This window comes from Aplidium turbinatum, chromosome 3, assembly GCF_918807975.1.
Source record: "Aplidium turbinatum chromosome 3, kaAplTurb1.1, whole genome shotgun sequence".
Lineage (NCBI taxonomy): Eukaryota > Metazoa > Chordata > Ascidiacea > Aplousobranchia > Polyclinidae > Aplidium > Aplidium turbinatum.
In genome coordinates this window covers 26,686,068-26,708,765 of record NC_137474.1, presented here as the reverse complement: position 1 = coordinate 26,708,765, position 22,698 = coordinate 26,686,068, and the positions used below count along the sequence as shown (strand labels likewise).

At 41.1% G+C, this 22,698-nt stretch overlaps 1 protein-coding gene across 1 annotated transcript in view; it reads left to right on the top strand.

The window, feature by feature from the left end:
• The window catches only part of LOC145767214 (integrin beta-1-A-like), a 62,137-nt gene that overhangs the window by 3,187 nt on the left and 36,252 nt on the right, over positions 1 to 22,698 (top strand). Inside the window, exons 3-11 of the mRNA XM_082578995.1 lie at positions 378 to 538; positions 985 to 1,154; positions 2,304 to 2,365; positions 2,524 to 2,713; positions 11,294 to 11,425; positions 11,841 to 12,005; positions 12,773 to 12,862; positions 21,313 to 21,453; positions 21,915 to 22,014. Coding sequence (XP_082435121.1) covers positions 378 to 538; positions 985 to 1,154; positions 2,304 to 2,365; positions 2,524 to 2,713; positions 11,294 to 11,425; positions 11,841 to 12,005; positions 12,773 to 12,862; positions 21,313 to 21,453; positions 21,915 to 22,014 — 1,211 coding nt within the window. The remainder of the gene's footprint in view (positions 1 to 377; positions 539 to 984; positions 1,155 to 2,303; positions 2,366 to 2,523; positions 2,714 to 11,293; positions 11,426 to 11,840; positions 12,006 to 12,772; positions 12,863 to 21,312; positions 21,454 to 21,914; positions 22,015 to 22,698) is intronic.

Here is a 22,698-nt window from a genome sequence, read left to right as displayed (position 1 = left end):
ACTTAGATTATAGCATAGCAACGCCGCTACCAACTAAGTTCACCATCAGCTACTTTTAAATGGAAGCAGCAATGCTAACATGGCAAGGCTGTCGAAATTCAATTCATCTCAGATTGGAAGCTCGACAGATGTCTTACTTTCTGTTGATTATTATCAGAAATCCTAATGAATTCACTTCTTGCAAACATTGGCATTCCTGTTAAACATCAGCAAAGGATAATAATGTATTCGGCTGCACTTGCACTGTTTGCTTTGCAAAGTGCTAAAAGCAACGCATAGCCTACGTGTGATGGATACATGCGTTATGTAAAAGTACATAATTATTATTACTACTTCATTTACTTTTATTTTACGCTTTCTTGACTTTGTGATATTAGGAAGTTGATACAACTTGGTGATTGCTCCGAAGATGACATCACGTACCCGAGGAGCCATACAAATCCAGTCGGAAATATCCCGTTATCAACACCTGGAAGGTCAAACAACAGGACTGTTGTGCAACTTCAGCCCCAGAACATTGATGTCAACATTAGGAAAGGTACTGCGTCGCCGTACAGCATCAAAATTGAACGTGAATGTGCACAAAACATTGAGGCCACTCGTGACAGAAACCTTGAAGAGTTAAATGATTTTTGAGCTTTTTTTCTTCTTTTTCCGCCGCACGATGTTTTTTTATGCAATTGGACCAGCACTATTATTTTTGTATAGCATCTAAGTTAGCAACAACCTTCTCCTTGCCATCATGCAGCCTTCGTTTCATACATTTTCTTAGATTGCCTTTATTTTTTTCTCTTTTCAACGCGAGTTTCCTATTATCATGACAAAATAAAACTGGAAAAAAGTAAAAGTGTCACGACACTGCAAAAATTAAATTAAGATATACACTTATACAGCATAGCTTGCTATGACGTTACCAACTTACTTGTTTATTCAACCTTTGCCTTACTGCTCGCAATATTTCATCACAAATTGTCTGTTGTTTAGGAAGCAGAACCAAGTTCAACGTCACTTTCCGAAAAGTGACCGACTACCCAGTGGATCTCTATTACCTGATGGATCTGTCATTTTCAATGCGGGATGACCTGGACACCCTCAAGAATCTAGGCCAGACGCTTGCCACGGATATTCAAAACAACGTCACCGCAGACATTCAGGTGAGGCGATGGCGTGCAGTGTCGCTGCAAACTTCAACACTTCTGTGACTTTGCAACGCAGTTGTGACGTAACTGTAGGCTACTATACTGGTAATCGTGCAATTCTTACTTATTGCACACAAGACACTGGCGCGCCTATTTCTTTGTATAACTGTTAGCCTACATATCATTAGGATTGTCTTGGACTTCATTGTCTGTAGATTTAATTACTGCACTGCCGGCAGCACTTTCTTTAAATCTCGTTTTTAGTTTCCATTTGCAATTTCAACAATTAATATGTTTTTTCATGCGTTTAGATCAGTGTTTCTCAACCTTTTTTGGCCCAACGCCCCCTTTATGAACTGGCAAAATGTTACCGCCCCCCAACAAAAACAATTAATTACGAAAAGTGAATATAAGCAATAAATATCATACTATTAATACTACAAAAAGTGCTCAATGCCAAGCAAAAAGCCAAAAGCAGAGCGAAATACATCAAATATAGGCTAGCTACCAGTCTCTAAAACCCTTACAGCCTGTTTTACCCTAAAAGGGGATCATCAGAATTTTGATGATCTCCCTTTTATGGTGAAACAGGCTGTAAGGGTTTTAGAGACTAGGAACTATAATTATTTGATGAAAAGCAAATATATATTGGCGAGCATGAAAACAGTATAGGCCTACTGGTAGTCAGTGTGAACCTTGGGCTTGGAGACAAAGTGCCAGTTTCTTCACATCCGGTGTAAAGTCAGTGAGAAACATTCGAAGATCACCTCTTATGTCAAGTGGGTTTCGCTGTTTGGTATGTAGCAGAACAACACAGTTGAATCCCTTTCCACCAGGTATGACTGAGGTAGGAAATGCTACCACGAAGATACGAGCTCTTTGACGAAATCGTTACGCTGGGCGGTAGATGGGTTAAACCAGAATGCCCCCTAATAATCAAAACGCTCCCCTTAATCCGAGGTAATCATACCGCCCCCCTGCAAAATCAAAACGCCCCCCGGGGGGCGGTACCGCCCTCGTTGAGAATCACTGGTTTAGATGAACTGCTCAAAAAGTCAAACCTATTCTCCTCAGAGATTGGAATTTTTAGCAAATAACAACGCATAGCTTTTCAAGTTTCACTTCAAATAAACATCTCCATGATTCCATCTTTATATTTTTCAGATGGGGTTTGGAACGTTTGTGGATAAAGTCATGATGCCTTTCGCCAGCACGGTCCCGGAACAGTAAGTAGGCTACTCTGTATAGCCTACCAGAATCGACATTGAAAGCTTCAGTGCTGATGATTCTTTGAATTGACAACTGTATTTTCATGCTGTCTTTGCGTTGTCCATGAGTATTGTTGCTTTGCTGCTGATGTTTTCAAGTTTTTTGTTCACCCCAGGCTAATGAACCCCTGCATCAAAAATCAAGAGGCCAGTGATTGTGCCCCTCCTTTTGGTTTCAAGCACCAACAATCCATATCCAAGAACCTGGAGAACTTCCGCAGCAGCGTCAATGCGACGACTATATCGGGAAACATCGACACACCAGAGGGCGTATTCGATGCCCTCATGCAAATCGCTGTCTGCCAGGTAACGATTAGTTGATTGGGGGAACCTTATCTTTGGACTGAAAAAACTATTTTTGAAAGCTTGCAATGTATCAAATGGTGAAGTTATCCCATATAGTGACTTAATTCTATTGTAAGTGTACGCATATGAAAGATAACTTGCATAACTTGCGATGCAAGCATCTACTTAAAATAGTGTTGTCAGCTTCTCTGTGCTTCCTTGTGACATAATTCGGTTGGTATCATTCTTGCATGTTACAACTAGGAAAGGATTAAGTAGACAAAGAGCTGCTGTTTATTGTATAATTAAGCCAGGAAGTCAGTCGTCATTTCCAGCAACTTTTCAATGGAAATTACCTGCAGAAATCTAATAGATCTATGACGTCTGCATCTAAAACAAAAAGTATGCAATGGTGCTAAAACAGAGTAAAACAGGTTTGTAATCATAGTTTTTTGTTATCCGGTTAAGTTCCCAAAATATAACCTGATATGGAAAATGAAAACGTATTCAACCAGTTAACAGTTATTCGAAGACCAAATATACAGTAGGGCAGGGCTACTCAACTGGCGGACCGCGGTCCGAATCCGGACCTTCTGGGTGTTGAAGGTGGACTTCGGGCTTCTGGAAGAATAACCTCATTGCCACATTTTAGGGCCTCTTTAAACAGATTTCCATTAGAGAAAAGCAACTTTTTGTGATTATCCAAGGAGCTGGGATCTTCGCTCCCAGACGTCCCAACGCTTTGCCGTCTTCTCTGATGTGCGATCCACACAGCTACACTACAAAGAAACACATTACATTTTTCCTTTTTTATTTCTTTGTTTGTGTCAGACAAAAATCCAAGTCGTGTTACATAGGCTACTAGCTTACCTGAAAAGTGTTTCGGTGCTCGTAGGCTACTGGTTGTTTAATTTTCGTGGTTGCATATTGTGAAATATTCACCGGACCGCAAATATATTCAACTCGTCAAAATGGACCTTTGCTAACATTAGTTGAGTAGCCCTGCAGTAGGGTGTTTCAAAAAAATTGACATCATTGTACAGTCTTGTAACTTTGCCAATTATCGTTTATACAATCTCAAATTTTAACAGTAGCCTATGTACAGATACAACATAAAATTTTATCTTTTAATTTTTTCAGGCGTTTTTCTTTTTAGATGGAGAAATGCCATAGCCTACGCCCTACAATAGCGTAAAAAAAGCATTTTGAGTACTGGAGTATGCTAGAACACAGTCGAATAAGACTGTGCAGCGTGCATTTGCTCAATGATTTGGAAAAAAAGGGCCAGATGAAAAGCAGATTTAGACATGGCATGAAAAGTTCGAACAAGAAGGTTGCTTGTGCAGACTAAAAGGATCTGGCCCTTTTCTTCCAAATCGTTGCGCAAAAGCACAGTCTTATTCGACTGTGTTTTAGCATACTCCAGTACACAAAATGCTTTTTCTACGCTATTGTAGGGCGTAGGCTATGGCATTTCTACATCTAAAAACAATTTTATAAAATTTCTGGATGTTTCAATTTTTAAAGCAGATAACTTATCACATCCCGTGAAATGTAACTTATATAACAAAATACTTTAAATTTGCACATGACTTTGTTGTATGAAAATGATATTAAATAACACAATGCAATATTACGATATGGGCTAATGCGCTTGTATTTGCTCAAAACAAGATTTACAGAGGTTGTTGGCCCACGGGCACTTCCGCGTATCAATTTGGCCGGCCTGGGAAAAAGTTTGGACACCCCTGGTGTACGCGATGTGTTTGTTCGTGTCGGGGACTGCTGGTTCGTGTCGTGGTGGAAGACCGTTATTTTGACTAAACTTTACTGAACAGTGAACATGAATATATTTGTTCTAGCTCAGTGGTTCTCAAACTTTTTCACCTGACAGACTTATTTACTTTCATGAAATAATGGAAGACCCCATCACTTTTAAAAACAAGAAAAAAGTTAAAACATAACGGCACAATTTAGGGTGTACCATTCTGTAGAAAGTTTTTATAAATTAGTGCGGCTATGTATTACGGGTTTCCACTTTTGTTAAAAAGTATTTTGGATGAGTTTCAGAACTTTCCCGCTAAAACTGTGGTTCTGTCACCATTTTTCAAAATGGCGGCCAGATAAGATCTACAGCCTTAAACTGGCGTAATGTGATCATATAATATGTCGATTATGCGTTTTTTGGGGTCGCAGAAAACAAATTTGGAGTCAAAAACGCTCTACGGCAACAATTTTGTACAGTGAATTTTGACATATAGCCTACCTAGAAGTGACCACATTGTTTTGGACTGCAGATTTACATGAAAAGAGCATCTTATTGTCATTTTAACCTTGAAACGCACGTATTGTATGCAAAAACTTTTCTAGTCGTTGTGATTATATCAATCAGTATGAGGGAAAAATGAACGTGTACTTTCTCGTGTACTTCAGATCCGATGAAAACCTACTAACTAGTCTACAGTAGCCTGTACTTACTGTAGTTACTAACCTATACCTATACTCAGTGGTGGATTTCCAGAAGATTAGCTTCCGGAGCGCTAGTTTTTTACTTTCCAAATGCGCTAAGTGCCGTAGAAGAAATTCAGAAATATGTCTTTATAAGACTTTGAAACAACACAGTTGATGTAGGCTACCTAAAACGTTGCTAAAGTAAGTATCATGGTCTATAGATGGTATAGCGTTGTTCAATGCAAATATTCGTATTTTAGTGAAACAATAATACAAAAAAATACAAGTTATAGCCTAGAAAAAAAAAAAGAAAAAAAAATTGTTTTTAGTTTTTTCCACTTTTGATTTTTGATTTTTCAAGTTATAGCCTACAATTTTTAAGACACTTATCGTATTCAAAATCATAAAACCTCTGGCGACTTCGGGTCTCAATTGCCGGGTTACGTCCATGGCGTAATCAGGATCCAACATACTTCGCTGGTTAAAAATTTCTCAGTGGAGGATCGATCATTCGCATAAAGAGTAAACTTGAAACAGTTACAGTGTGTAGAGAAGCACGGTCAGATGTCAGTATGAGGTTCATTTGTGAAAATCCGCGCTCACACTCGCTCGATGAAAGTGGAAGGGATTATAGTGACGTTTTCAAATTTTGAAGACTCTGGGATCTTCTTTTCGTAGTTATATATTCACAAAGTCCTCTCACAGCAGCTTCGCGTTCATCTAAGCGCAATCTCTTTGCCACTTCAATGATTTCGTTTTCTCCGTGTGTCATTACTATGTCCTTTGGCCAAATAGTTGAATCAAGTATTTTTCAGCTGTTAATAAATGACAAGTCTGTTGAATTCAACAAGCGATCTTGGATGAAATTTCCTAAGTGATTATACACCCTTCTCTGTTGGGTGGAAAATACTACCCTTTGGTAGGGTGGAAATGACCATCTTTCCCAATAGGCTATGGGGTGGGAATGCAAAAGTAGAAGTGGAATTTTAGACCACCCCTAGAAGTGGTTAAAACTACACTTTTTGATTTGAAGTGTAGAAGATGCGGGGATTGATTAGCGGGCTATTTCTGCAATTGTTTACATGTAATTCTACACCTTTGAACTCTAAGTTTTCTTCAGCATCCTTAGCAATGCCATAATGTTGTCCGGGTTCGTTCCTTCGTGTTTCAAATAATTTTGCAAGATTATTAATTTTGTTATCTGCATCTCAAATAGTAGCCTACATGCTCTGTTTTACAGTTCAAGGCTTAGGCTATTTCGGATAATTCTTGCGAATATTCGTACATCAAAGCCAAGTCCAACAAGAAATCCGTGGATATTATCTTCGACAAGAGTCCTTGATATTTTCTCACGTTCCCGAGAATCTCTTGTGTCGCTAATAGCCCTCTTTTTGAAAAAATTGGCAAGTGCTGGGAAATCATTCCAGACGGCATTAACTGTGCGGAAACTCGAGGCTACCCAACGTGTGTCCAGTACCCTTCCGATTTTCAACAACTGCACTTCAACAGCCGCTGCACGTTTACCCAATTCCCTGCAATTGTTAGGATAAGCGTGGTAAAGGCTATAGCGTTTGTCCATAAAAGATCGCAACCGATTCAAATTACTGACTGATTTTACAGCATGACGAACCAATAGCTCCAATCTATGGTTGCACAATAGCACACCACAATGTTTGGAAATTAATCACGAAGCCATTTTGCTACACCATTTTTGCGACCTATCATCACAGCCGCGCCTTCACATACAACACAATCAAACAAGAAGATAAAAATGTTGTAGACATGCCATATGATTTTAGGCAGCTCTTCAGGGAATCATAGATGCCATTCGCCGTAAGAATAGCGAGCTCAACAAGACAAATACATTCACAGGTTCGCTTCCGTCAAGACTGGTACGAAGATATATTATCAGAGTGAATACCCGATTCAACGTGTTCGACTCATCAAGAATTATGGATATACTTTTACTGAACAGGGCAAAGCATAATAAGAGTATAAAATATTTGAGCTTCCGGAACGCCGTTCCGGAGAAGTCAATTTTTTGATCGAGCTTCCGGAGCGGCGCTCCGGACCGCTCCGGCTGAAATCCAGCCCTGCCTATACTTACTAACTAATGGGCAGCAACAGAGTACCCCACGGTAGACCAAAAGGTTCGAAAAACAAGTAAACTCTCCTAACTGGGTAAATGCCTTACTGCTACACGACGAAGATCATCATTAGCTACAGTGACTCGAAGAGTAGCTATAGTGATTCTACCCAAGTTACAAGATTCAAATCAGTTATTCCACTGAATGAGACTGCCGGGGAAGCATACCGGTCATTGGTACAAAAAGCAAAAAGAAAGTACTTTCTCATTGGAAACGCTAGCAAAGACTAGATGTTTCTAAGCTTCCTAAAAGCTCTGACGTTCTAGCTAGGCTGTTGTTCCTCAGAGACGAAAGTCACAGAACGATCAACCAATCCATCGTGATAGCAAGGGAAGAAATTTTCCAGGTATGGAAACATCATTTTGGCGTGGGTTTGGTATTTGGTAAGAAAAATGAGAAACAATCCAGGACAGAGAAGGAATCGTATAAGGTTATTGTTAAAAATGCGGATATAGACCGGCTTCTGAAGAATTTGTATGAAACGTGAGAGGAATAATAGTGATTCATTTAAATTTTAAAATAACGTTTGCGTGACATGGAAGAAAAGCTCAAGGATCCTCTGAATATATGTAAGACTACCTCGCAGTCAATTCTCATGCATTCTGGTATCATTGACTGGGATACAGATCTGGAACATCTGAAAAATCAGCTCCAGCAAGATCAATTAGGTTGCGCATTGTGCAGAAATGCTTTGCAGAAGAGACGGGACTTAGCTAGAGAAAAACAACACGTAAGTGCAGCTGGTGAAAGGAAACAGAAAGAAGATGTCGCTGACAATCTTAAAACAGTAAAGTTGGAGTACAGATGAAGAAACAGAAAGTGACAGTGACAACTGGAAGACTCTTGAAAGGAAGAGAAAGAAAATGAATATTATGTTGCCTAGAGCTTAACATCTGATCGACTTGGATTGAGCTATCGACAAAGAATAATGTTCGTGGCTGCTGTGGCTCAAGCGTCCGGCATACAAGTCGAAGATACTAATATCTCAGTCACAACAGCTCATAGACTGGCTAATAAGACTAGGTCCTCTCACTCCCAAATTATCAGAGATGAGTTCCAGGCCCCCCTGATTTGGAAATAATTCACTGGGACAATAAGATTCTGAAAATGAGAGGAAATGTTTCATCAGAACGGTTCTGTGTATATGTGTCTGGCGTTAGTTTTGATGATGAAGATAATGCAGAAGTGAGGCAGCTGCTGGGAGTGCCTGAGATACCAGACGGCACCGGATCATCTCAGGAACAGGCCGTAATAAAATTGGTGGAAGACTGGGGAGTGAAAGGTGCCATTGGTGGTATGGTGTTTGATACGACTGCAGCCATTTCAGGGAGGTGGCAAAGTGCTTGTACATTGCTTGAGAACAATTGGGAAAGCAACTTGGAACTTACTGATCAAGAGTGGCTAAAAATGCCAAGTATCAGAATGGAAAAATTTCGAAAATTTATAAGAAACTAAACAAATTCGCTTTGAATGTAAGGGTGGTCAACGATATTGCGGAACGCGGGATTAAGCCAATCACTGACTTTATTGACAGGTGTTCTGACGAGAACCACCGGCAAGCTCTTGCTTGTTGTGCAAAGGTACAGAGAACAGTTCTCAGATAACAAAAATGCTACCTTAGCCAAACTCAATTGTTAAGGAAATTCGTCAAGAATTTAGTGAATAGGGTGTTTGCATAACTCTGGTATTGTGTTAATGAAATACTGGGAATTGAAATCAATCAGGACTGAAACGTAAAGATTAGCATGCAGAAGAAACAGGGATGGATCGTGTCTGAGAGTGGTTAACTCAATTTGTTTGTAAATGAATCGTGTTGTTATTTCAAAAGTATGACAATAGTTCAGAATAATTCATTCTGGGGTGAGGTATTCTTAGTCTTAGTCAGGTTGTGTCCATGTCTGTAAAATTTCACCATAAATTTCAAGGGGTAAAATTTCACTTTGCAAAATTGTTGTCGTAAAGCGTTTTTGACTTCAGATTCGTGTTCTGATTGATTGATTGAATCATTATCTTCGGACTGTGAAAGCTTCTTGCAGAGCTTAATCCTGGCAGTTTTGCATATTTGTAGAGGCTTGGAATCACTGACGCAGGCCCTTTTACCGAGATTGGCAGAGTGAAGTTTCCGATTGTTGAAGTCTTGTTGCCGGGGAACTATTCCATCCATGAGATACCGCTGAGTGGAGAGCAGTCCTTTTGCTCAAGCGCACACCCCGAGAGTCGAACCAGCGCCCCTTGATCTTGAAGCTTCTTCATTCCAGAAGTCACACTCTAACCAACTGAGCTATCGGGACGGACATTCTGTGACCCCAAAAACCTCATAATCGACATATTACATGATCACATTGCTCCAGTTTAGGGCTGTAGATTTTCATGATATCTCATCTGGCCGCCATTTTGAAGGTGCACGGTCATTTGGTCGACAGACATTTGGTCGACAGGACGTTTGGTCGACAGGACGTTTGGTCGACAGGACGTTAGGTCGACAGAACGATTCATTTTTGGGTTAGGGTTAGGGTTAGAGTCAGGGTTAGATTAGGGTTATGGTTAGTTAACTAACCCTAACACTAAAATAAATCGTTCTGTCGACCTAACGTCCTGTCGACCAAACGTCCTGTCGACCAAATGTCTGTCGACCAAACGTCCTGTCGACCAAATGACCGGGTACCATTTTGAAGGCAGAACCACAGTTTTGGTGGGGAAATTCTGAAACTCCACCAACATACTTTTCAACAAAAGTGGAAACCCGTAATACACAGCCGCACTAATTTCTAAAAAAATTTTGCAAAATGGTACACCTTACGCCCTACGGCACATCATCATTATCAGTATGTTTTTTCCTCGTATTAAAGATTGAATACAATACGCCATTGTTTTCGATCATGGGCTGTTCGCACTGCACTTTTATAATTTAATTTTATCCATTTACGGGAGAGATGCTTGTTATACAAATCATTCTTGGTTTGCCTTTGTTTCTTTTACCGTTTATATTCCGTTTTATTAATGATCTTTATAACGATTTTTTTTATTGTGTGTGTTATTGTGTAACGGCACAGCAAACTCTATAAACAGGGCCTTTGAGAGGACAATTAGGGTCAGGCAGCAATGAGATTCTTGGGCCCTAAATCAAGATACTGCAAAGAAAAGAAAGAAAAAGACGAACCGTTGGAAGGCAAATTAGCCACCATAACTTATTAGCCAGTGAATTTGAAATATGTTCCACGCAACGTAACTCCCCCATGTTCTTTTTGGAACTCCCCATAGTCCTCAGCGGTCTGCGGACCCCAGTTTAGAAACTACTGTTTTAGAACAAAGTTAGTTTTTAATCCCGTCACTTTCGCTTACTTATAGACTATAGAGCAGACATGGGCAAACTACGGCCCGCGGGCCAAATCCGGCCCGCCGGCTCTTGTATTCTGGCCCGCCGGATGTTATCGACATGTTGCAAGTTTTATTATTGTGAAGTTTCAATAGGAGGATTAGATACCTCTTGTCTCTAAATAGCGATACAATGTAGAATGTAGAGCATTATGATGTCACAGGTACATTTGTGCGTCGCTTGACGCAACAGTGCTTTCTGCTTTTAACCAGTAATGTCTCGTTCTGTTGCTCAACACAACAAACAGTTTACCAGCCTCATTTTTTACTATAGATAAGAGACAGTCAACCGCTTCAAGTGGACAGTTTGCTGGGAGGTTCACTAAAAACAGAAAGTTTTATTAGTCAATTTAACCAGTAATGTACCATATTTCTTAGTTTAGTGTTTTTTTTGTCCCTTTGTTATTCGTGTGACAAACTATATGTAAGTGGCGGCTCGATCACTTGGCCCGCCAGTCTAAGAACAAAATAATTTTGGCCCCTAATTCAAAAAGTGTGCCCACCCCTGCTATAGAGGCTTAAGCCACTGACGCAGGCCAGGTAAGTAGCCTACATTAACAGCGTTACATAACTGTTTCATCTTAAGAACAGCTGCTATCATTCAAAAACTTAGAAGTTGTGTTTCTAGGGAGACATTGGATGGCGCAGTGACGCGTCACATCTTGTTGTCGTGACAACAGACGCGTCTTTCCACATGGCCCTCGACGGAAAGTTGGCCGCCATTTTGGATGCCAACGATATGGAGTGCCACTTAAGTAAGGTAAGTGCAATGCCGATACAAGCGAAGATTGCCGTTCAATATAAGAATAATTTCTTTATGGTATTGCGTACTTGTGTCGAGCTAAAGTAAATTCAATGCTGCTTATGAGGCTGTAGCCTAAGCCTTTCGATAGATTCATATAAAAAAACACCTGCTGATTGCAAGGCCCTGCATCACGTCATGTTATGACGTAGTAAGTTGTTTGCTTCCGACACCTCGTTGTTGCATCAACCAGGTCAGAACGGTCAACAGAGGATGCATGACAATGATAATAATATTTGAAACGTTGAAATAACACGTAGCACTAACGAATCTGTGAGTTAAACATAAAATGTTAAGCGAAACTAAGATTCTTTCAATGAAGTGGCATCGCTTGTGGCTGTAAGCACAACTACGCTTTCACTTTTGTTTGTAGAACACTAACGCCGCAGCCAACTCCAACCTTCCTGAGTCAGACATTGTCTACGACAAAAGCAAGGAGCAGGACTACCCGTCGATTGGGCAGCTCAGGTCAACATTTGCTGCGAACAAGATACAACCAATCTTCGCAGTGACCAGAGAAGTCCGACCTCTCTACGACGTACGATAATGTTGTGGTAACGTTGTTTTCAAAATACTTCCCATGATGGACTAGCAATACTTTCCTCTTGACCGGAGCCGAAGCTCTAGTCTAGAATGATGATCAGCACGGCCGTGTGAGCCGCAAACTTTTTCAATGTAGTAAAGAATTTACATTCATCATTTCAGCAAAAAGGAGGCAAAACAACTTAAAGATCTCTTATAAAAAATAGTAAATATGCCAACAATGCAGTAGCGGATGTGAAAAAAAAATGGGAAAGGATCAGAGTTTTAACAAAGCAAAATTTATAAGATAAATGGACAAAGCAAAACTTAATACCCGCAAAAGTAAAGTTGGATAGAATGTGCAAGAAGCTTGCTTCCCAAAAAAATTTACAAATATAATCTTGTTTTGGTCACTTGGGGCAATAATTTTTTTTTCAAGATGCATACTCGTTGTAATGCAACTATAGTTGTAATCATAGATCCCTTGGTAGGTATCCAAATTCATCAAATTAAAATCGGATTTGGGTAGAAGGTTTGGTTTAAATGGTTAGCCAACCATTTCAAAAAAAATTCATTCACAACCAAACAAGTATTTCAATAATATATTTCTTTAAAATTTCGATAGCCTATTGTGTGGTATAGCCTTTCACCAGGCAAGAACTTTGAAAATCTATCTGAGCAGTCCTCACCTTTGTTTCACTTACAGCAGGGGTAGGAAACCTTTTTAGGTGCTCACAATGCAATGGATGTTGAAGTGTTAAATAATTTATTTTGTTTCCACAGGAATTGAGGAATCTCATTCCGAACTCGTTTGTAGACGAGCTTGCAACTGATTCAAGCAACATCATTTCCATCATAAAAGAAGCTTATGACGTAAGCTTATCCTAATGAGGCATGATTTGTGTTTGTCTAGTAGTGCAGTGCTACTCAAAATGTGATACGCGTACCGGTGCCAGTACGGCAAGCAATTGACTGCCGGAACGCGATTAGTTTGAAAATAATTTATTGAATATTGTTTTGTTCCGAAGATGATTTTCCCATTTATTTTTTTATTCGTGCAAGATTCATGTTCATGGAAAAAAAATCCTATTTCTGATGCTTTTGTTGGTTTTATTTATCGGTATAATTTCCGTACTTTCTAATGGTGTTAGAGCAATATGGCTCAACCTTAACAGAGATAGCAAACTACTGACCCGTGGGTCACTAAATTACTCATCACAAATTTTTAGTGACTCACCAGTCTTAATAAAAATAACGATGAATATGAAATCTTTCAGAAAACAATAAATATTTCACTAAATACTTGGAATAAAGACAGTACCATGCAACATTACCGTATAGCAGTCTGACACAACAAGGCCTTTAATGATGCATTATTATGGCAAGATCTATAGAGCAGAGGTTTTCAATTTTTTGTCTTCATGGACGCTTTTGGTGCCCTCAAAGCGGTCACGAACACCTTCAACAAATTTTTTGTCTAAAATTTAGTTTATTGCTTCTCCCAACGGAACCAATCTTTCATACTGTAGAATAGAATTGACGTAAGTCAAAAAATGAAGACTAAGCCATGTAAACAGTTTTATTTACATTAACCCTTACGAGGTTGGGCTCCCTGGAGTCTTGCTCAGTTTGGGGGGGGGCTGTCGATTCTTCTTATGCTTTAGGAGTGATATCTCTGTTATTTTTTAAGGTACGGCTTCAAACTTTGGGATTCACTTTGTAAAATTATTCACGCTGAGCATATCCGAAAATTAAACCTATGTGAATTTTAGAACTGCTCATAGACGTTGAAATGTTGAGGTGACTTATGACTTTTGGATTATTTTGCGATTAAAGCAATTGTAGCGTGAGTTTACACATTATTTTTTGGTAGAGTAATGAAGAACATGCATTGCCATGTTGTGATTAAATTTTTTTTACATAATCTCAATTTGAATCTATATTTTTCATGCAAAATAATAACTTTTCCCACGCTCAAAATAAAGCTCGCTTCTTGACTAAAAGAACAATGCTTCATCAATTACATGCAGTAATGAGATTTCTGAACGCGTGTCACACCAATTTGGATTATGATCTTGTGACCTCGGTTCCAAGAACAGCAACTCCTACGCTTTATTAACAAATGTAGACCAGCTGAAGAAGCAGGGTGGCGTTTATCAAATACTATTATGTAATCCACGAAACGAATGGAAGATCATGCAACAAAAAAAGCGGTTTAAATGCAATGTATTGTAGTTGCAACAGCGTCTCTCAATGTAAGTTCAATGTGAACTCGGCTACATACAAGGCTAGTACTAGGAGTAAGATTACCCGATAAAGTCGATGATGCTTTACATAAACAGAAGTCAGAAAGAAATTCAAAATAAAACAGTTACGGTTCATTAATTAACAGAACGTCACAACGCTTTTCATCAAAAGGAAAATCTGTAATGCCTCGGGTCATTTTCTTGTGGATTCAATAAGCTCTCTAAGATTCATATGCCACACACTAAAATCCAAACAATATTTAGATTTATTCAAAGTAGTATTTATTATGCGTCAAATCATTGTGAACCTGGAGAAATACTTTACAAAGAATTAGCTGCCTTTTTTTTTTTGCCTAATGGGCGTTTATGCGATAAAAATGTCAGTTTGGCAGCAAAACATTGATAAGTATTTTGATTTGGTTACAGCAATGCCGGACTGCAGCAATTGGCACAAGGCTCTTGCAGCAACGTTTTTCAACTTGATTCAATGGTAAAGCAACCTGTGTTCTGTCAGGTTATGTACACACAAATTCAGAAATATTTAAGAATATGCAATGAGGCACATTGAAATTACAAGTGGCTGCACATTTACAGTTCGATAATACGAGAAATTGAATACAACGCTAATACAATCATTTCGACGTGGATTCAACATTGCAAGACGATGTAAACATGCGCGGGTTTGCAATTAGATTACTTCTCTTCTGTCCTTGTTTGTATAAAAGTCATAAAATCAGTCGTTGTATCCGTGCTAAAATTCAGCTATGCTCAAACCGCATTATATTGATATTTTCTAAATAGAAAATGGATTTATAAAATATGAATACAATACTGTTTCAGCATATAAAAATGCTGAATTTTACATCGAGTATTACGATTAGTTTTATGACCCACTTTTTATACAAAAAAGGATAGATGATTTTGATAAGCAATCTAATTGCAAAACCGCACATGTTTACAAGTATTCAACGTCTTGATATGTTGAATCAACGTAAAAATAGCTATCTGTCTAATAAAAGGAAAAAAGGAAAATCTCTCATTGAGCTCCGCGTTTTATTTAGGCTGTGGTTGAAGCCAAAGTTTATAAAACCGCAATCATTCAAATAGTTTATTCTGCGCAAAAGCAAACTTGACATACTCGTATGGAATGTGCAGGGCATAAAGGCTTTTCACAGCATTGACATTGGCCACGGTTTTTTGGTAGTTTATTTTTTGTGGCTTTGGCACCTTCTCAATAAGCAAACGCAGTAGTTGTCCACCGTGGGGACTTCGCTTTGCACGTGAATGAACCAACCCATCCTTTGGTCGATGATATCGGTGCCACCCTTTGTGAAGTCGTAAAGCTTATACAAGCCTGGCTTCTTTTTGCCGTCATCCTTGGTAATCCCCAATAGAGGTTGCATGGTCGTCAACATCAACACATTCCGCATGCCAGAATTCTTCGTTTTTACTACATTTACGCCTTTTCTGCTTTTGATAGTGTGTCGGACAAAAGGAAAGATTTGAAACCAAAATCATAATATGTTACAGAGCAGCTTCTATAGTAGGCAATAACGTTGTAGCCTATGCTTTGTTTGATTGAAAGGACATAATTGTCTGCGAAAAACTATTCTCGCTCTAGATGCATTGGCACCAAGTCTTATGTTTAATTTTACGCAATTTCAACCGCAAGCGACGGTAACTCATCGTATCAAAGTTGAAGCTTTTCTTGTATCGACGTCGCTTATAAGCCGTGGTGAGAACAAAAGGTCCACGCATACTGTCAATTTCCTTCACGCTGTGAAGCAGTTAGGATTAACGAGACATGGGCCAAATTAATTACTTTCATCCAGCTGGTGGGAAAATTTTGAACAATAGAATATGAAATATTTCAGAGGATGTGCTGAGAAATGCCTTATATCTCTCAATTTATAACCTTTATTCGCTCAAAATTTCAGCTCAATAGAGGTGAATGAAAGTTAGGAAAAGTCAAGAAATCTCATAGTCGCAGCCTCAGTGGTTTTAGAGATACAACTGTTGATGCAAAAAAGTTGAATTGACAGCCCCCCCCCAACCTTCAAACAGTTAAAACGAATAAATTCACGCTGTTAATAAATTGAATAAAACAAATGATCCTCACACTCCTGCGCAAAGTACATGTCTGCCAAAACACACAAACAATTGAGCCGTGCACAAAGCTGACAAGACCACAAATGCACAAATAATTAGCACAGGAAAACAATCACAAACTATGTTCCTTCCTGCTATGCTTGCCAATCACGAGTCTGCTGTTGCATATCAGAAGCAAATCTTGAAATGCTTGGTTGCGTTTTAGAAATCGCTAGTCGCATGTCGTCTTCGACGTTTCGTTGATAACGAGCCTGAGAGGATATGAACGATTGCAGAAAATTCACTTTCACAAAGGTATGCAGAAGCGAATGGAACAACAATACGTCACGCTTCTTTAGATACCTTTAATTATAAATGTTCACCAATCTTGTTTTTTAATTGTGCACTGATACAAGCAGCTTCAAATTCAGAAAGTTTTTCAAACATTGCGAGGTTGCCTTGGTTTGACTTTTTCGATGCCAATTTTGTGTCTTTTGTACAAAGCCACAGAACGACAGAAACACCACTCAACGACTCAAAAAGAATAGTAATGGATGACCGAAAAAAAATCATAGCCTACTAATTGAAATTTTTGACTCTACACACGTTTAAGAAGTTTGCAAAGTTGATGGAAATGCCTTGAGCGACGCTGCAATGATGATGGTGGCGTATGAGCGATCTTTCCTGGCTAGATTGGAGGGCAGGAAATCTTCAGCCACTCAGCAGTCTCGTCGTCCAGGATTCTCAGACCATGCGCACCGTGTGGAGGCCGGTGGGTTAGGCAGTGGTGGATGACATGGTTTGCGGTCTGTTCCGTGTCACCACACTCGCATTCTGATGAAGGAGCCAGGCCCCACTTGTGCATGTCCGAACGAAAGCGGCCGACGCCAGTTCGCAGGCGGTTAAGCCTGACCCACGCAAGCCTTGCGAGGGACATCCCTGGTGGACGGGGATCGGCGTCGAGTATGAAGTCACGGAGCGTGGAGGTGTGATTTTGCCACTCCGTGTTCCACATGTGGTTCGTCCAGTGTGCCGCACTTAAACCAAGTTCTTCTGCGTTCTTAAGGAGTTGTTGTGCGGCAGGCACAAAAGAGCGTTTTGATTTCAGCCGCTGCTTTATAGGTGGTAGTCTCTTAAATGTTGCATGGAGGAGATGGTCCGGGTCCAAAGCGCGGCGAGCGAGAGAAATCGTGGCTCCTTTACGGCGTAGCTCAGCGGTTGGATGCCTGCTAGGATGGGTAGGCAGTCCGTTGGAGTGGGACGCAGGCATCCAGTCACAGTACGTAGTGCGTCGTTGATGGCGGTATCAATCTGGTGGGTGTGAGAACTACGACACCAGACCGGCGCGCAGTACTCAGCGGTGGAATGAACAAGGGCTAGGGTAGCTGTACGAAGAGTTTTAGCACCAGCTCCCCAGCCGGAACCCGCCAATCGCCTCAAAAGGATACGTGTGGACGCGTGTGGATAGTTTTTTGCGCAGTGACTTCAAGTGCCGGCGGTACGTGAGTGACCTGTCCAGGGTTATGCCGAGGTATGTAGGTTTGGCACAGTAGGGCAGGCGTTCCCCATCAATCTTGATGTTTATCTCACGCTGTGCCTCCCGGTTGTTAAGGTGGAAGGCCGCCGACACTGTCTTTGACCTGCTGAGCTGTAGCTTCCATTTCTAGAGGTATGCTGATAGTGTTTGCATGTCTTGGCTGAGGTTCCTCTCCACTGACTGCCAGTTTCCTGCTGAGTGCAGGAGTGCCAGGTCGTCTGCGTAAGCATATTTCCTGGAGATGGTGGGGGGCAAGTCGTAGGTGTATATGTTGAACAGGAGAGGAGCCAAGACTGAGCCCTGTGGGACGCCGTTTTTAAGTCGGCGTAGTCTGCTTCGACGACCGCTACCGGTTGTGAGGGTAAAACTGCGGTTTTGCACAAGTTCCATCATCATATGGACCATGTGTCTGTCAGGGAACAGACAGAGTAACTTGCAGATAAGGCCGCTATGCCATACGGTGTCATAGGCAGCCGTGAGATCAACAAACACGGCGCCAGCCTTCTTCTTAGCCGAGAAGCTGTCCTCAATGTCTTGGGTCAAGTGTGACCTGATCTACGGTTGATCGTCCGTGTCGGAAACCAGCTTGTTCACGTGGGAGCTGCGGATCTATTATTGGTTCGACACGGGCGTAGATGAGTCTCTCGAGGATCTTGAAGGGGATGCAGAGCAGTGAGATTGGACGGTAGCTCTTCGGGTCCCCTGGGGGCTTCTTCGGCTTAGGGACTGCAACCACAAGGGCTCTTCTTCAGATTCTGGGAATTCTCAGGTGGCGCAAACAGCAGGAAAGGAAGTCTTTTAACCAGGACTTTAAGGAGGCAGCAGCATGGAGTATCAACTCCGGGCATAAGTGGTCAGGGCCCGGGGCTTTACCTGGCCTTATGTGCTGGAGGGCGGCGGAAAATTCTTCCGGGGTGAACTCACCCGAGATGTTGTCCCCGTCTGGGGTTGTTACCCTCCAGAGGTCCGTCATTTCTTGCAAGACGGATCTATCTGATTCACGGTCTCTCGATTTGTATTTCCCGTTCTCCACAAGTGGTGAGGCGATGGAATTTGCTGAAACGGGACATTGTTGACGTGAGGCACGTGATCTGCCAGTTAGGTTGTTCAGTGTACTCCGTGCTATGCGGCTGGAGTGCGTGAAGTCGATTGATTCTACGGCTTCTGTCCAGCGCTCCTTCCTCTTTAAGTCCAGCCTTGTCAGCAGAGCTGTGGCTGAGCTGTTGGTGTCATTGCCCTGAGGGGTGTGGAGGAAGTCGGAGTAGAGGCTTTCGCACTCCTTATCCCAGCACGGTATGTAGGTCTTTCGTCGGCCGCGGGAGATGGATTGTTTTGCCGCTGATGTTATTGCATCACAAAAGTCCTGGTAAGCTTCTTCCACGTTGTTGGTGTGAGGGGATGGGAGATACTGTGTGGCTTCATTGGTGAGGAGGCTATATTACTCTCAGTTAGCCATTCTGAAGTTCCATCGATTAACAGGCTTGCTCGGGACAGGCATTATGAGCGTTGGAGCCGTGATAATCAAGGGTCGATGTTGGGACCTGGGGAACTTCTCTAGCACACGTCTGTCCGGTTGGCAATTATCGGGGTCATCACTTGCGAAAGCCAGATCGGGGTTTGTACCAGTGTTCCAGCGTCCGGAGAAGAAGCTCGCTGCACCCTTGGGATCGTGCAGTAGGGTGAGGTTATTATTGGCTGACCATGAGGCCAGGCTTTCTCCGTCAGTGTTGGTGGTGTTGTAGCCCCAGTCAACGTGGTGGCAATTAAAATCGCCAGCATAGAGGCTGGGTTGGGGGAACACTGGGATGGCTGTTGGTGTTAAGCGTGAGGGTGGTGGCTTATAGACATTGATGATGTGATAGCCTGATATGTCTATGCATAACCACTCTATCTCCGATTGGGCACTGGACTGGTCTATTGGCGTCCAGCTCAGTTGCTCATGGACAAACGTGGCGAGGCCGTGTTTCCTGCTGATGGTTGCGCCTGCGAGTGTGAAGTTGGGTAATACCAACTTATCCACAGATGTGCAGTGGGTCTCCTGGAGGAGAATAACGAGGGCCTGATGTTTTGTGGCCAGATACTCGATGATGCTGAGCTTGCTGGCGGTAATGCCCTCGGTGTTCAGCTGAAGTACGGTGGGTCGTCGGTACTTTTCGACAGAGGAGCTACCGCGCCCTGAGAAGGGCGTTTCCCTATCCACCCTGGGCTGAACCTGGGCCTGGTTTGCTCGAGTGTGACAAGCTTCGCTTCGCATATCTTTTTTCTTAAAGATATGGTACTGACTGGAGGAACCACAAGAAGGTGCTTGTTCTTCCCCCTCTTCGACGCTGCAATCACGATATACAAACACGCTGTGGCATGCCACCATTGGCGTAGCCAAGAGGGGGGGGGGGGAGTTTGGGGTTACAACCCCCCCTTTGGCACGCGTGTGACGTCACGATGTTGATAATGATGCTTTCTGTCTCTATGTCTGTAAAACAAACAAAACTGCATTAAAAGAGCGAGTTTTGCCAATACCAAACATTCAAATATCTCAGCCAGGAATTAGCAACAAGAAAACATAGAGACTTTAGCTTTTACTACCGAAAAATGCCCATGAAAACATGATCTTATCCTTTTGCTATGCCTCAGGACAGCACCATTTTACTATAATATTCATACCCAAATTTTTATTGAAAATGTTCTCAGAATGCACCAAATTCAAAGTATTTTTTCAAAATTTTCTGGGGGAGGCCACCCAACCCCCCGCCGCTGGGTGTCGCCTTTGGCGAAGACGACGTCAGGCTTCGCCCGCCGGCCGTCAAACCCCCCCCATCTTTCAAATTCCTGGCTACGCTACTGCATGCCACATATGTGGGCTACAACGCTAAAAAGACGTAAACCTACGTATCGTAAATGTTAAACTGCCAGTAGCAAGAATGCGCTCAACTTATTAGTGGCATTCCAAATTCCTAAAAAACACACAAATACTTGAATTGCACAAATACTTGAATTCCTAGTCAGCGCTTCAAATTTGCAATAAGCGACACAATGTCTTACAGAAGAACTGCAGGGGATGAAAGGCATCCAGGTTTCACAACAGTAATAAGGCATAAAAAAACACATCAGCAAAAACCGCAGGACGCTACAATGAACATCAGCCAGCTGGTTACTTGAAAAGGGCTAACATGAGTATGGCCAAAAACGTTTGTAATTTAGAAAGGTTTAAGAAAAATTAAAGAAAGGTTTAACTACCGCAATTTAAGCGTATAGGCTAATGATGATAGCCTACAATTTAATTGAATTCTGCCCCGCTTAGAAGAAATCCAAAGTTTGTGACACAGTTTGACAAACTACAAACATTTATTGACGATTTATTTAGAAACTTATTGGAAATATTGGCCAAAAACGTTTGTAATTTTTAGTTTATTTTCATTGATAAAATGCACCTAACCTTGGAATATTACTTCCAGCAATTACGAGGCAAGCTGGATATGACGCTTAGTGAAAACGTCCCTCCTGGAATTAAGCTCTCCTATCGCACCTTGTGCCCCAACATGACAGAGTGGCAAAGGAACACCTTGAGCTGCGATCAGATAAAAATTGGAAGTGAGGTATAGAAAACATTTCAAATATATTATAACATTTATAAATAGTTGAATGCGAAAAATAGCTAAAAACAAATTTTGAAAGAATATATCAAATATATCAATACCTTGGTTTCGCAGGGTCGTTAGACCACTCGGCATGCGACAACTCAGCAAGTGCAACAGCATTTACATTTTCAGCTACAGTACTGTCCAAATCAGCAAATGAGATTTTTACCTAGCATCGGACTTGCTTGGTCATCGCTTGCTAAACTGAATATGCAGACTTGTGACATTACAAGTGGCCGCTTGCTCAATTGTTACTAGCTCAGTTTCATCATTTGCCAGCTTCAGCCACTTGCTGAAATGTTGCTAGCTCAGTTGTCACTTGCTTATTGCATTTGCTCATTTCAGGACTGCTGACTTGCAGGAAAGTCGTATCTATCTTAGATATTAATTGTTGTAATTTTGCTCTTTATTGCCCACAGGTGATTTATGAATTCGAAGTAGAAGCGACAGAGTGTGGCACACCATTTCCATTGACATTCACCTCTAACTCCTTACAGGAACGAGTGATCATTTCATTTAGTGAGTTACATCTCTACAATGTGTATTTTGACTTTCTTTACGTGTTCAACACATTGAATTTGCATGAGAATAATCTACTTATAGCATTCCTCTATTCGACCGTGTACTATATCTAGGGCCTAGGCCATCTAGGGCCTAGGCTACAATATGTGTAACCTATATTACGTCATGAATTTGTGGCATTTTATCTTTTAAATGAACGGAAGTTTCAACTTTTGAAATATGTGATTTTGATCTGAGAAATGTTTTAAAAGAATTGCTTTTTGGGTTTTTTAACTTTTTCTGTTTTCCGTTTAAGTCGTATTTTCCGATCGGATGGTTTAAGGTTGTGGTGAAATCATTTACTGTCTGAAACCATCTTTGGTGAAAATGTTTAAATGCGTGTTAATCCTGTCAACACAATGAAGCATACAAAGCAAAACGAAAGGTGATTATACGACCCCTTTCAAATTAAAAACGAATTTTAAAAGACAAGAAAGGTTTAACCACCGCAATTTAAGCGTATAGGCTAATGATGATAGCCTACAATTTAATTGAATTCTGCCCCGCTTAGAAGAAATCCAAAGTTTGTGACACAGTTTGACAAACTACAAACATTTATTGACGATTTATTTAGAAACTTATTGGAAATATTGCATCACTTAATATTGTTATCCACCCACTTGCATGACCATGTTGAAGGAG